Here is a 13,169-nt window from a genome sequence, read left to right on the forward strand (position 1 = left end):
CGCCTGAGGTCAGGAGTTTGAGACCAGCCTGGCCAACATGGTGAAACCCCATCTCTACTAAAAATACAAAAATTAGCCGGGCATGGTGGTGTGCGCCTGTAGTCCAGCTACTCTGGAGGCCGAGGCAGGAGAACTGCTTGAACCTGGGAAGCAGAGGTTGCAGTAAGCTGAGATGGCACCACCGCACTCCAGCCTGGGCAACAGAGCAAAATTCTGTCTCAAAAAAAAAAAGCAAAAAGCAAAAACAACAACTAAAGAACACTAATGAGTAAGTTAGGGACTTCCTACAATATAAATGGCAAAAACAACATTTTAGTCCTGAGCTTCCTTTTGAATCATTTTTTTTTCCCCACCCTCTGCAGGCTGCCAGGACAGGCCTCCTTCTTGGTTTTTCCCTGCCAATTCTTTCTAATTCCAACAAGGGTTTCTCGATTTCCCTGATTTGCTGTCAAACAGAACTCAATCCCACATTTTTTTTCACTACCTTCCTGCTTCTATGATGAATATAACATCTTTCTGAGGTTTTCTAAATTTATTTTCACTGAATTCCTTGAGAATTACTTGTATGTATCATAACACTTCATCCCTAAATAGATCAGCCTACACAAACTCAGAAGATTTATCATCAATACTATTATATAATATAGAGGCCATACATTCAGATTTTCCTGATTGTCCCAATAACGTCCTTTATGGCTTTCTTCTCCCACACCAGGAACCAATCAAGATCCACACACAGGATTGAGTTTCATGTATTGTCAGCTTTTTTGTCTTCCATATTGTTGGTATTTTTTAAGAGTCCAACTGTTTTATAAAATATCTCCCAATTTGAATTTGTCTAATTGTTTCCTTACCTACATAGTGTTCTTGCCAGAAATGATTCATCATAATTAGAATTGGGTTAAATTACTTCAGCAGAGTAATATATAGGTGACATGCCCTTTTCAACGCATCACACTGGGGGCACGTGATGTCAGTCTGCCCCATCATCAATAAGATTCATGGCTTGGTAACGGCAGTATCTGTCAGGTTTCTCCCTCATAATTAAAAAGTAAATGGTGGGTCAGCCTGTAACCCATGGTTTTGCTCCCCAATAGTTTTTCACCTAGCATTTTAACAACAGTTTTCCTCAATAGTTTTTTCTCCAATACTTCCAGAATAGTTTGTCATCTAGTATCTTGCCTAAACAATTATTATGGTGGCTATAAAATCTAGATTTTTTAATTGCTAAAAACAATGGAGAAACAGGTAGAGCACAGAAGAAAAATGAAGCTATAAAATTTCATAAATTATGACAAAAAACTCACTGTAAACGTTAACATCAGGTATTCTTTAGAACAGTAATAAAATGCCAGAGAACTGTTGGTTATCATCAACCAAAAAACTTGTGCAAAAATATAATCAATGCACTGCTTCCTTCACTGAGACTGTCCTATATAAAAAAATATCAGCTGAACTAAACAGTGTGGGTAGTGACATAAGTTATTTACATCTGGGTTCAAGCTCCTAACAGCTGGGTAACAAACGGTTGGCAGGCAGGAAATGTATCCAGGGGACCAGATTTTATGTGGGACTGCTCTAGAATATAAAGTCAGAACCCGTATTTTATCACTTCCTCTCTCTATAACCATATTTTATCTTTTTTTCTTTTTTAACTCTACCTTCTAACCTTCTTTTAATTCCAGGGCTGATGCTCCAAAGCCTTCCCTTCTATTACTAAGATTCCCAGTTGTATGCAATTTCTTTTTTCACTTCGACAAGGTAAGAGAAGACAAGGTCTCATAAATGACAAGAGGGAACTTCTGGATTATAAGTTTAAAAAGTTTGCAAAAGTATACCCTTTTTTTATGTATTCAGAGAAAAAGAGAAGTTAGTATCTGGTTTTGGCTTTCACTGAACTTTTCCCTTCTTCCCAAGAGTACTGTAAGCTGTTATTTACTGTGGCATGGGTGGGGCAAGGAACACAAGAGTAGCAAGAGACAGGGAGATGAAACTGGGACAGGGAAGAAGGATGAAAAATGGGGATGTATCCTGCTGTTCGGCCCTTCCCATCATTCTGGCCTTCTTTCAAAAATCCCTCCAGAGGGGAGAAGCGGTGATCCATTAGGGGCTGAATGACAGGAAAGGAAAATCTCAAGCAATAGCTCTCATGGTTACTCTCTTACGTATTAAAATGTGAGGCATGTATGTCTGTTGTGAACCACTTATATTCCAACATGCTAGCCTAAGAATCCTTCAGGAGACTTAGCTAAAAGTAGATTTCTTTAATCTCTCTCCCAATTGCCTGTTATTAGTACAGTCTACAGCAGAGAGAGATTAATATAAAAATAATTCTTTAATCAGCTCACTGTTTTCTAATTCCTAAACACCTAAACCATTTCCAACAACCTCATTAAAGGTTCCAAGAATTTCTTACCATTTTTGCTTTCCTTCAAAATCAAAGAAGCTTGGTTTAGGAGTATTGCAATTTCCAACTTTGACCTAAATGAGGGAAGGAAAATCAAGAACTTATTTTTCAAAGAAACGTCTAGAAAACTTTTCCTTTTCAAATGTATTATGTATATTTAGTAACCATAGGTTGGAATATATTTGCACCTATACGGAACAGCAAAATTTAACATTCTTTGCAAAAGCAAACAAAAAACCCAAACAGAATCAAACATTGCATACAGGCTACTTTGGCTTACTGCATAAAACAACTATTATCTAATATTGTAATACAGAAAAACTGTGATAAATGGTTGCATTTCGAAGTCAGTAGACTATTTACGTAAGACAAGTTATCAATATACATTATATACTCTTTATTACCATGTATAAAGAATTTTTTAACACAGAATTAATAAGGTTTAGAATTCATAATTTATCAGAATTCATAACACTATTTCTTCATGCTGATTCTCGTAACTCTATTAGCATTTTATCTCTCCAAAATTTCAGGGGAAAAAGTGTACTACTTTTAAAATGCCCTATTAAGAAACTCATCAATATAAATTTGGATGCCAAAAGCCATGCAGAAAAATTTCAGGGGTTCTCAACAATACAATTCTATTTTTCTACAACAGTCTTATCATCTTTTGTTTGTGGTCAGTACTTAATTTTAATCCGCAAATGACATTTATAGTTAAACTGTACAGTGAATATTTTCATTGAGAATAAGCATAAACAAGTGCAGAATTCACTATACAGGCCCTGATTCCCACTGCCAGAAGTCATCTTCCTTCCTTAGAGCATTTACTCTATATATCTTTTATGGTACTTTTCACTTTTTCTACCATGTGTTAGAAAGTTTTGTGTAAAGTCTCATCTTTCTATTAGAATAGAGCCTGTAACTGTTCTTAACTCATCCACAGCACCTATCTACTTCTCAGGGATTTTCCCACTATCTCCCATTACTCTTCCACACTTGAATTCTGGTAAAATCTAACTGATGCCTTCATCTAACCAGAATGATCTACTGACTGCCTTAGGGATTCCTAGTTCAGGGTTTTGCTTGTCACTCCACTCACCTGAAACGCCTTTTCTTCTTTCCTCAGCTTTTAAGATGCTGCACGACCTTCCAGTTCTACTCAAATTTCAGATTCTAAGAACTCTTTCAGTCTACAATGATCTCATCTACCTCTGAATTCATAACAATTACCACCTCTATCATTTGCTTAGCAATTAATCGCATGGCCCTCTGCTGTTATTAAAATGTATACTTACATAGAAGCAGCCCTGTTATGATGGAACAGAGAGAAGAAAGGGTAAGAAGGAGCCACATTTCTTGAACAATCACCATAGACCAAACACTTCACATATTTTATCTCGAATGGGCCAAAAAATAATCCTGCTAGGTATGCCATTACAAACTCATTTTATAAATGAAGATAGAGAAGCTCAGGAGGGTTTGTCTCAGTTCACACATTAGTATATTCTTTAATTAGTAGTCTGGATTTAAATCCAAGAGTGTTTGACTCCAAAGTTCAATACCCCTTTACTACATCATTCTGTCTTAAATGATAAATAGAGTCTGGGATTCAATTCTGGACTCTCTAAAATCACATGAACTACCAGACGGTTAGAAATATTAAATGAGATAAATTATACAAACTTCAAGACATCATAAAAATAGCAGTTATAACTATTTTTGTTTTTTATCCAGACACCATCCAGTGGCAGAAACAAATGCCAATAGTTCTCCTTCATTTCTCCTGTAGTAACAGAAGTCTCAGCTGGACACATGATCATCTAGCTAAACATTACACATGGCCATCCAGCTTCTGCCTAGGTTCTGGGGACTGGATGTGTGGAAAAGTGATACAAATACCTTCCTTAAAAAGAAAAGGAGTTTGTCTTCCCCTTTCCCTTTGCCCTGGATATGATATACATGTGGTGATGGTAAGCCACCTCTGACCATGAAAAAGGAACTTAAGGCAGCAGTTTTCAAATTTTTTAGTCTTATAATCCCTTTACATTCTCAAGATCCTAAAGAGCCATCATTTATATGAGTTATATCTATCGATATTTACCATATTAGAAATTAAAACTGGGACATTTAAAAAATGTGTATTAGCTCATTTAAAAATAATAAATCCATTAGATGTTAACATAAATAACATTTTATGCAAAATAACTACATATTCTAAAAAAATTAGTGAGAAAAGTAGCACTGTTTTACATTTCTTAATTTTTTTAATGTCTCGCTTAGAAGCCAGTTGCATTTGCATATCTACTGCTGCATCCAATCTACTGCAATATGTTGTTTTGGTTGAAGTATATGAAGAAAATTCAGCTTCACGCAGATATGTTGTTAGAAAAGAGAGAAGTATTTTAGCAGCATTTTGAGATAGTTGTAGATATTCTTCTTTGATACTATGCCAAAACCTAACAGATGGTAGTTTCAGGTCAGTTGCAATGAGGAATCTGAACTCATATCAATGAATTTTTCATACTGTTAACACTGAAATCCATTGGTCTGACTTGCACTTTGAAAGGCATCTTTTATCAACACATGATTTGTAACATCATTCCATGAAATATTTAGAAAATATGGTTTACTGAGTTACACAGACTTTTCAAATGTTGACACATTTCATGATATAATAGCAAACGTTCACATTCATGACTGTCACCACTTATCTCATCAAAAAAAGTTTTTAAGTACTGGGAAGCTGTCAAGCTCACAGTGGCAGATACAGATTTTCCAAACTTCTCATTTTCACTTGAAAGCTCAAATGTTATTACTGGCAACAAATACTTTGAGTTGTTTTCCTTGAAGTGACAGGCTTATTTCATTCATTTTCAAGAAACTACCTGCCAAATACCCAAATTTGAGTAGGTATAATTATCTGTGAGTTGTTCTGTTAAGTAAAAATGGAAAAAAGTATATAGTTCATTTTGCAACTCAGAAATTACACAAGTGCTTTTCCTCAAAATAGTTAACATAATTCAGTATGCAGCAGAAGTATTTTGTGTGTACTTCCCATCTCATCACACAAAATTTAAGACTTGACTCAAGGGTTAATATTTAATAAAGTGGTATTAAGGCACGGTGGTTCATGTCTGTAATATTAGCACTTTGGAAGGCCTAGGCGGGCGGATCACCTGAGATCAGGAGACCAGCCTGGTCAACCATGGCCAACATGGTGAAACCCCATCTCTACTAAAAATACAAAAATTAGTCGGGCGCGGTGAGAGACACCTGTAATCACAGCTACCCAGGAAGCTGAGGCAAAAGAATCATTTGAATCTAGGAGGTAGAAGTTGCAGTGAGCCCAGATCACGCCACTGCATTCCAGCCTGGATGACAGAGCAAAACTCCGTCTCAAAAAAAAAAAAAAAGTATTATTAAATAGTATCTCATGAAGTCAACAGGAATTCACAAATTTTCATTACTCTCCAGTTTTCACAGCTGTCAATTAGCTATCTTTAGGAGGGAGAGTGTAGGCTGATGTAGAGAGCGACCAAAAAACTGTTCATTCATTTGATTTTGTTGAAACTTTATTGAAAGATTATTTTGAAGCCATAGGCTTATCTGAGACTAATAAAGCTATGACGCTAAGTAAATTTAGAGTTCTCCCTGAGAAAATAAGGTTCATATCTTAGCTTATTTATTATCTTCCTGCCAACAACCTCATCCAGCCTACAAAATAGGCTGCTATTCTGAATACAAAATGTTATTTTATGATAAATTTTGATACAATATGCAGAAATGATATTGGACTTTCAACTTTATTATTCTATCAAAGATGCTATTCTTAATGTTATCTCAGAATTTTGTCAAAAATAAAATATTTAGGAGACTGATGAAAACTGTGGCCCAGTGTCGTATCTAAGCAAGCATATTATTTCCTAATAATGCAGAATTTTATTTGCAGATACAGAATATCTCTGAACACCCTAAAGTCAAGTTCTTGAAAGGATGAGGCACATTCCTCCTTCATATTATCTGAATGAAGTGAGTATACCTGAGACAGAATGGTTCCCAAGTTGATAGGTTACTACAGTTCACTCATGACTTAGAAATAGAATACTGAATAATGATGACACCGATATCAATAAATAAAGATATGTCCTAGAAGAAAAAAGAATATTTTCTAGGGAATTTGGGGAAAGTTAGTCTCATACTGCCCAGAGAATCATCAGACATATTACAAGTCCTAATACGATTCTCGATAAGTATTTGTTAAATAATCAAAAGTTTCACTCTAATGTTATCCGGACAAAGTATAATAAATGACCAAAGAGAAAACACATATCAAGAACTTTTCCCAGAAAGCTAATTCCAAGTCCAACTTGGAGGTAATTTTCATTCAACACTATAATTTATACCGTTTGTTCCTACAGCTTTATCTCTCAGGTCAATGTTTAACTGACATTCATAATAATGAACATCAACCTTCAAAACAAGGTTCATCTCTACTCAGTATATCCAGTTTAAGAACACAGTGGGGCTGGGCATGGGGGATCATGTCTGTTATAACAGTACTTCGGGAGGCTTAAGCAGGAGGATCCGCTTGAAGCCAGAAGCTCAAGACTGTAGTGAGCAATGAGTGTGTAACTGCCCTCCAGCCTGAGCAACGGAACAAGATCCCATCTCTAAAAAAAATTTTTTAGTTAAAAAAAAAAAAGGAATACAGCAGGCCTCTCCCCCAACTTATTTTTCCTTTAACAAATACAGGGGAAAATATGTAACTATGTCAAGAGGCAAAAAGAAAAAAAGGTTATACATTTTTAATAAAACAAAATAGGCTATTATCCAGAATTTCATTTCCTCCAGTGTTCCAAAGAGCTGTAATTTTCCTGAACTGTTATTTAACTCTTGTCAGCAATTTTTCAGGTGTGTTCAAACCTAGATTCCTCAAGTACTTTGTAAGTCTCTCAAAAGCAAATGTCGGCCGGGCACGGTGGCTCACGCCTGTAATCCCAGTACTTTAGGAAGCCAAGGCAGGCAGATCACCTGAGGTCAGGAGTTCAAGACCAGCCTGGTGAACATAATGAAACCCTGCCTCTTCTAAATATACAAAAAATTAGCCGGGCATGGTGGTGGGCACCTGTAATCCCAGCTACTTGGGAGGCTGGGACAGGAGAATTGCTTGAATCCGGGAGGCCGAGTGAACCAAGATCTAGCCACTGCACTCCAGCCTGGGCAACAGAAACGAAACTCCGTCTCAAAAAAAAAAAAAAAAAAAACAAGTGTCAGCCAGCAAAATGGCTCATGCCTGTAATCCCAGCACTTTGGGCAGGTGGATCGCCTGAGCTCAGGAGTTCAAGACCAGCCTGGGAAATGTGGCAAAACCCAAACTCTCTGTGGGGAAAAAAAAAAAAAATTGTGAGTGTCATGTTTTTCCTTCTCTGCAGGCATTATATCCAAGTGTCTCGCACATAAAAGCTGCTGAACAAATATATGTTGCTTATGACAAAGCAATTATTTCCCTTCTGGTACCTAACCAATGTCAACCTGAATTATAAATTAACATGTCTATACATCTCCCTATTTCCAGGTAAAGTTCACAGCCTTAGACTGAGTCAGGAGCTACAATCCAGTTCTGACTGATATATCTGTATGACCCTAGGCAAGCTGCCTACTCTCTGTGGCCTTCAGTTTCCTTTTCTGTAAAAGAAGGGCATTATTTCATCTGGTGTTCATAGCTCTCAAATTTTTAGATTGTATCAAACGGAAAAGAGACATATTCAACGAAAACATAAGTCAAAGATATTGAGGATTTTATAAAAATCACAAAAGTTGCAATACTGTATTTTGCATTGCATCACATTATTATTATTATTTTATTTTATTTTTTTTTTGAGGCGGAGTTTCGCTCTCGTTGCCCAGGCTGGAGTGCAATGGCGCGCAATCTCGGCTCACCGCAACCTCCGCCTCCCCGGTTCAAGCGATTCTCCTGCCTCAGCCTCCTGAGTAGCTGGGATTAGAGGCATGCGCCACCACGCCTGGGTAATTTAGTAGAGACGGGGTTTCTCCATGTTGGTCAGGCTGGTCTCGAACTCCTGACATCAGGTGATCCGCCCGCCTCGGCCTCCCAAAGTGGTGGGATTACAGGCGTGAGCCATTGCGCTCAGCCCTGAATCACATTATTACAATCCTATTATATTCTTGGATCTCAATATAGTTTAATTAACTTTACCATGTTTACTTCCATGTGGCCCTTTGGAAAGAGTAAATGAATGATAAATCTTATTTTATCTTCATTTTGTAAAGGTTCTTAAGCTGGTAAAATGCAAGATCACTGCATAGGTCAGAGAAAAAAACCAGAAAAACAGTGTCTAGTGCCCAGCTAAATAAATATCACTCCTAGGAAAGCAAACATCTTTTCCACGTTCAGGATGATGCTCCGTATCTTTCTCCCCCATCCACCCTTTCCCTGCTACTTTACCTGTTTGTACCTGGCATACAGATACAGAAGCTGCTCCCTGCTGGCCACCTGAATTAGGCCTTGCAGGTGCGCGGCAGCCTTCTCAAACAGCTCGGCCAGGCAACTGGACTCCTCGATCTCACGGCTATGGGGGAACTCCACCTCCCCGGAGTCGTCCCCTGAGCTCAGTTCTCCACCGCTGTCGCCGGTGGTGGCCCCCGCGGGCAGGAATGATGAAGCCATGTCTCCTTGCTCGCTCCGTCCCTCTGCGTCCGGTGTGTCCTCCTTGGATCGGGTGTAAGGCCGGCTTGGAGGCCTGGCCCACCAGTCTGGGTCCCGAGCCTGAGCTCCAGTCGGACCCAAGCTCAGTCGGGGCGCGCTCCCTCACGTAACCCTGCTCCCTGCCCGCTTCTACTCCCTGGGCGTGCAGAGCAGGCTTCCCGACCCTCTGCCGCTCTGCCCAGTCGACCCGGTCTCCTCTGGCTTCCCTCCGGCCAACAGCTCGCTAGTGCTCGCCTGAGGCCCCTCCAACGGAACGAGGGTCGAGGGCCAGGGAGGCGGGGGCGGGCGAGCGCGGGGCGCGGCTGGCTACGGGCCGTGGGGGCGGGGCGGCATGCGTGCCGGCGGCGTGAGCTTTTGTGGGGCCTGCTCTGCGCCGGCGGGGAAGCGTGGGAGACGCTACGCTGGACGCCTTTCCCTGCCGGAGGAGAGAAAGTGTCGTCCGCTGTTTGGGCGTCTCTTAATCGTTTCGCTGAAATTAGCAGTCCCGAACTCCGGAGCCCGGCACTGGCACGGGCCCCTGGGGGTGGGGGAAGGAGGCCGTCTGTGTGGTAGTGTAGCGGTGAGAGCGGAGTCGCGGGAAACGCGGGGCTGAGGACTAAGGTTCCGCCTGCCCCGGATTGTGCGCCTCAAGCGCCTCCAAACAGCCCTGCGCACGGATCTGTTGCCTGCGCGTTGGGCTCTGTGTTGAATAATGGAAAACTGCAGGATCGGGCTGTCCCGCCCTACCGTGTGACTGATGAGTGGAATCACTCTGCGTGTTTCGCTCTCCACACTTTCGGATTCCGCACTTCTCCGGGCCCTGATAATAGGGTTTGGGGGGTGCGGGGCGCGCCTTAGTCCAGTTCTCATGCCGAGCTGTGCATTTGACACTGTGGTTTGTAGACACTATGAAGTGAAACCGGAAGTACGCCCAGAGGAACGTACAAAACTGTTTTTTTTAACTATAACATTATGAGTGGTTATGTCCTAAACGTTAAACACAACGCACTATATATTCATTTAGTACTCAAACAATGTAATAAGCACTATAAAGGTACAAAGGAAGTGTTATAAAGAGTGGTTATTGACTGGGGTTAGGCTTGTGACGGGTGGACAGATGGCTGGACAGGATGAGGAATCTATGAGAGAACACAGGAAGGTGAGAAAGCTTGCATCAGGATTCAACAAACATTACTTAAGTCTGCAGAAAATTCCGCTGTTAGTGTCAGGCCTCTGAGCCCAAGCCAAGCTATCACATCCCCTGTGACTTGCGTGTCCGCATCCCCTGTGACTTGCACGTATACGCCCAGATGGCCTGAAGTAACTGAAGAATCACAAAAGTGAAAATGCCCTGTCCCGCCTTAGCTGATGACATTCCACCACAAAAGAAGTGAAAATGGCCAGTCCTTGCCTTAAGCGATGACATTATCTTGTGCCTGGCTCACCCTGGCTCAAAAAGTTCCCCCACTGAGCACCTTGTGACTCCCACTCCTGCCCGCCAGAGAACAACTCCCCTTTGACTGGAATTTTCCTTTACCTACCCAAATCCTATAAAACGGCCCCACACTTATCTCCCTTCGCTGACTCTCTTTTCGGACTCAGCCCACCTGAACCCAGGTGAAATAAACAGCCATGTTGCTCATACAAAGCCTGTTTGGTGGTCTCTTCACACAGACGTGCATGACATTTAGTGCCTGCTGTCAAGGTGCTCACAATCCAGTCAAAGGGATGTTTAATGACCAAATTCTTGCGATTAAAAAGTGATTAAGAATAATGTATATAATGTATTGAGGACTTGATCCTTACAACGTAAGGTAGGTACTCTTATTTTAGACATAGGAAATCAGCACAGAGTGGTTAACTTGTCAAAGGATGCACAGCTAGCAAATGGAGGAGCAAGGAAAAAGAAGTTAGCCTGCATATGGGGTAATAATGGATGATGAACCCGAAGAGTTGACTGAAGGAGAGATAACATGGACTTTTATATCTTTCTGTTTCTCTAATTTTTATTAAAGTGAGAATTGAATATTAACTGCTTTTTTGGCATCTTTGGAGATTATCTGCTTTTCTCTAGTCTTCGAAAGGAATTATATTAACAGTTTCTATTTTAATGAATTATATTAACAAAAATAAATTTGGGATTTAATGAATTATATAATAGCTAACATTGATATATTAATATGCATTAATTCAAAACCTCCTAGTTTTGAGCATTACTTCTGTTCTTGGAACTTTTTTAAAAAGTTATTTGTAGGTTCAGTTTGCTAATATTTTCATTATCTTTACATCTCCATTTAAAGATGTGATTAACCTATAGTTTTCCTTTTCTATACTTTCTCAATTTTGTGTCAAGGTAATAGAATCCTTGTAGAATGCATTTAGAAGTTTTCATCTTTTTCTGTATTCTGGATGAGTTTACATAACTTGGGAAAGAGAGCAACCAGAATTGTTTTACACTGCTGGTGTGAGCATAAATTGATACAATCATTGTGGAAAAATGTTTGGCACTATCTACTAAAGCTGAGCATAAACATATAGCAATTCGACTCCTCCCCAGTGGGAATATGTACATGGCATTCACCAAAGACACGTAGGAGAACATTCATAGCAGCACTATGAACTAATTCCTAATTGCTCCAAACTGGAAGCTCCCGAATGTCCATCAACACTAGAATGGATAAACTGTGGTGTGTTTACATGATGGAACACTATTCATCAGTGAGAATGAACTAATTACAATGACACAGAACAACATGAATGAATCTCAAACATAAATGTTGAATTCAGGAGGCCTGTACTCAAAACAGTACATATTATAGGTTTCTAGTCATAAAAAATTCAAAATCAGGCAAAACTAATCTGTGGTGTTAGACTCAGGATAGTGGGTAACCTCAGGGTTAGTGATCTGAAGGGCACATGAAGGGAACTTCTGGTATTTGGATATGTTGTTTCTTACGCCAGACATTAGTACACTGATGTGTTTGTTCACTTTATGAAAATTCATTTATAATTTATGTACTTTATGTATACATTTGAATGAAAAATTTATTATAAAAATAACGTGTAAGAAAGAAAAAGGAAAGGGTCCTTAACATTCAGAAGCTGACCGGCCCTCACAGCTAGGCCTTGTTATTCTCCTATTGGATAGAAATAATCTCACAAAATAGCAACCGCAGACAAGGTCACTCTGAAATCATGATACAATGATACAAAGCAAACCACTTCATCAAGCTTTTCTAAGCACAGGCAAAAAGCTCACTTTACTGACTGCAAAACACAACATCTTTTTCTTGGCCCAAACAAATTACTACTACTACTTTACAAATTGTAGCTTTATTCTCATGCTAGTCTCTTCTCTATAGGTAAGACTGAGATGCCCAAGATCTCAATCTTGTTATAGTGGGTAGCTAGTCAGGAATGAGCAGGGCAGGAGAGGGCTCCCCACCACACGCACATATCAGGAATGTTAGGCAACCTTCAGGTGATGGTCAAGCGGTTGTTAACGGTCTCACTAAAATAATAATTGATCACAGCTGGCACCAGGGACTAGCCATCTCCTGATAGAAAACACCTGAAACGAGTGATCAGCAGCTTCCCGATAAGATCTCAGGAGTGGGGTGAGTAGGCTCAAGCATGCGCATGCGGACTGAAGGAGTGGCCTGCCCCTCCACACCTGTGGGCGTTTCTCCTTAGGTGGAAGGAGAGACTTGAGAAAAGAAATGAGACACAGAGACAAAGTATGGAGAAAGAAAAAGTGGGCCCAGGGGACGGGCGCTCAGCACACAGAGGACCCGCGCCGGCACCGGTCTCCGAGTTCCCTCAGTATTTATTGATCATTATCTTTACCATCTCGGAAAACCAGAAGTGGCAGGATAGTAGGATCATAGTACAGAGTAGGTCAGCAGAAAGACATATGAATAAAGTTCTCTGTGACAGGAATAAGTTTAAGGAAAAGTGCTGTGCCTTGATATGCATATGCAAACATCTCCATAAACCTTTTTAGTGCATAAAGAGCAGCATTGCCACTAGCAAGTCCCACCTTCAGCCCTAAGG

At 40.2% G+C, this 13,169-nt stretch overlaps 1 protein-coding gene across 2 annotated transcripts in view; it reads right to left on the reverse strand.

Moving 5' to 3' along the window:
- ACBD6 (acyl-CoA binding domain containing 6) overlaps positions 1–9,791 on the reverse strand; it is a 209,575-nt gene extending 199,784 nt beyond the window's left edge. The window contains exons 1-3 of one of the 2 annotated variants that reach the window (XM_012002621.1): positions 9,473–9,673; positions 8,877–9,303; positions 2,417–2,481 (exon numbers count right to left, since the gene is read on the reverse strand). In XM_012002621.1, coding sequence (XP_011858011.1) covers positions 2,417–2,481; positions 8,877–9,098 — 287 coding nt within the window. In that variant the 5' untranslated portion in view covers positions 9,099–9,303; positions 9,473–9,673. Of the gene's footprint in view, positions 1–2,416; positions 2,482–8,876 lie in introns of both variants that reach the window. The other variant, XM_012002620.1, reaches the window with a different exon arrangement.
- Between the last annotated feature and the right edge of the window lie 3,378 nt (positions 9,792–13,169).

The sequence above is a fragment of the Mandrillus leucophaeus genome, unplaced genomic scaffold (assembly GCF_000951045.1).
Source record: "Mandrillus leucophaeus isolate KB7577 unplaced genomic scaffold, Mleu.le_1.0 Scaffold691, whole genome shotgun sequence".
Taxonomy (NCBI): Eukaryota; Metazoa; Chordata; class Mammalia; order Primates; family Cercopithecidae; genus Mandrillus; species Mandrillus leucophaeus.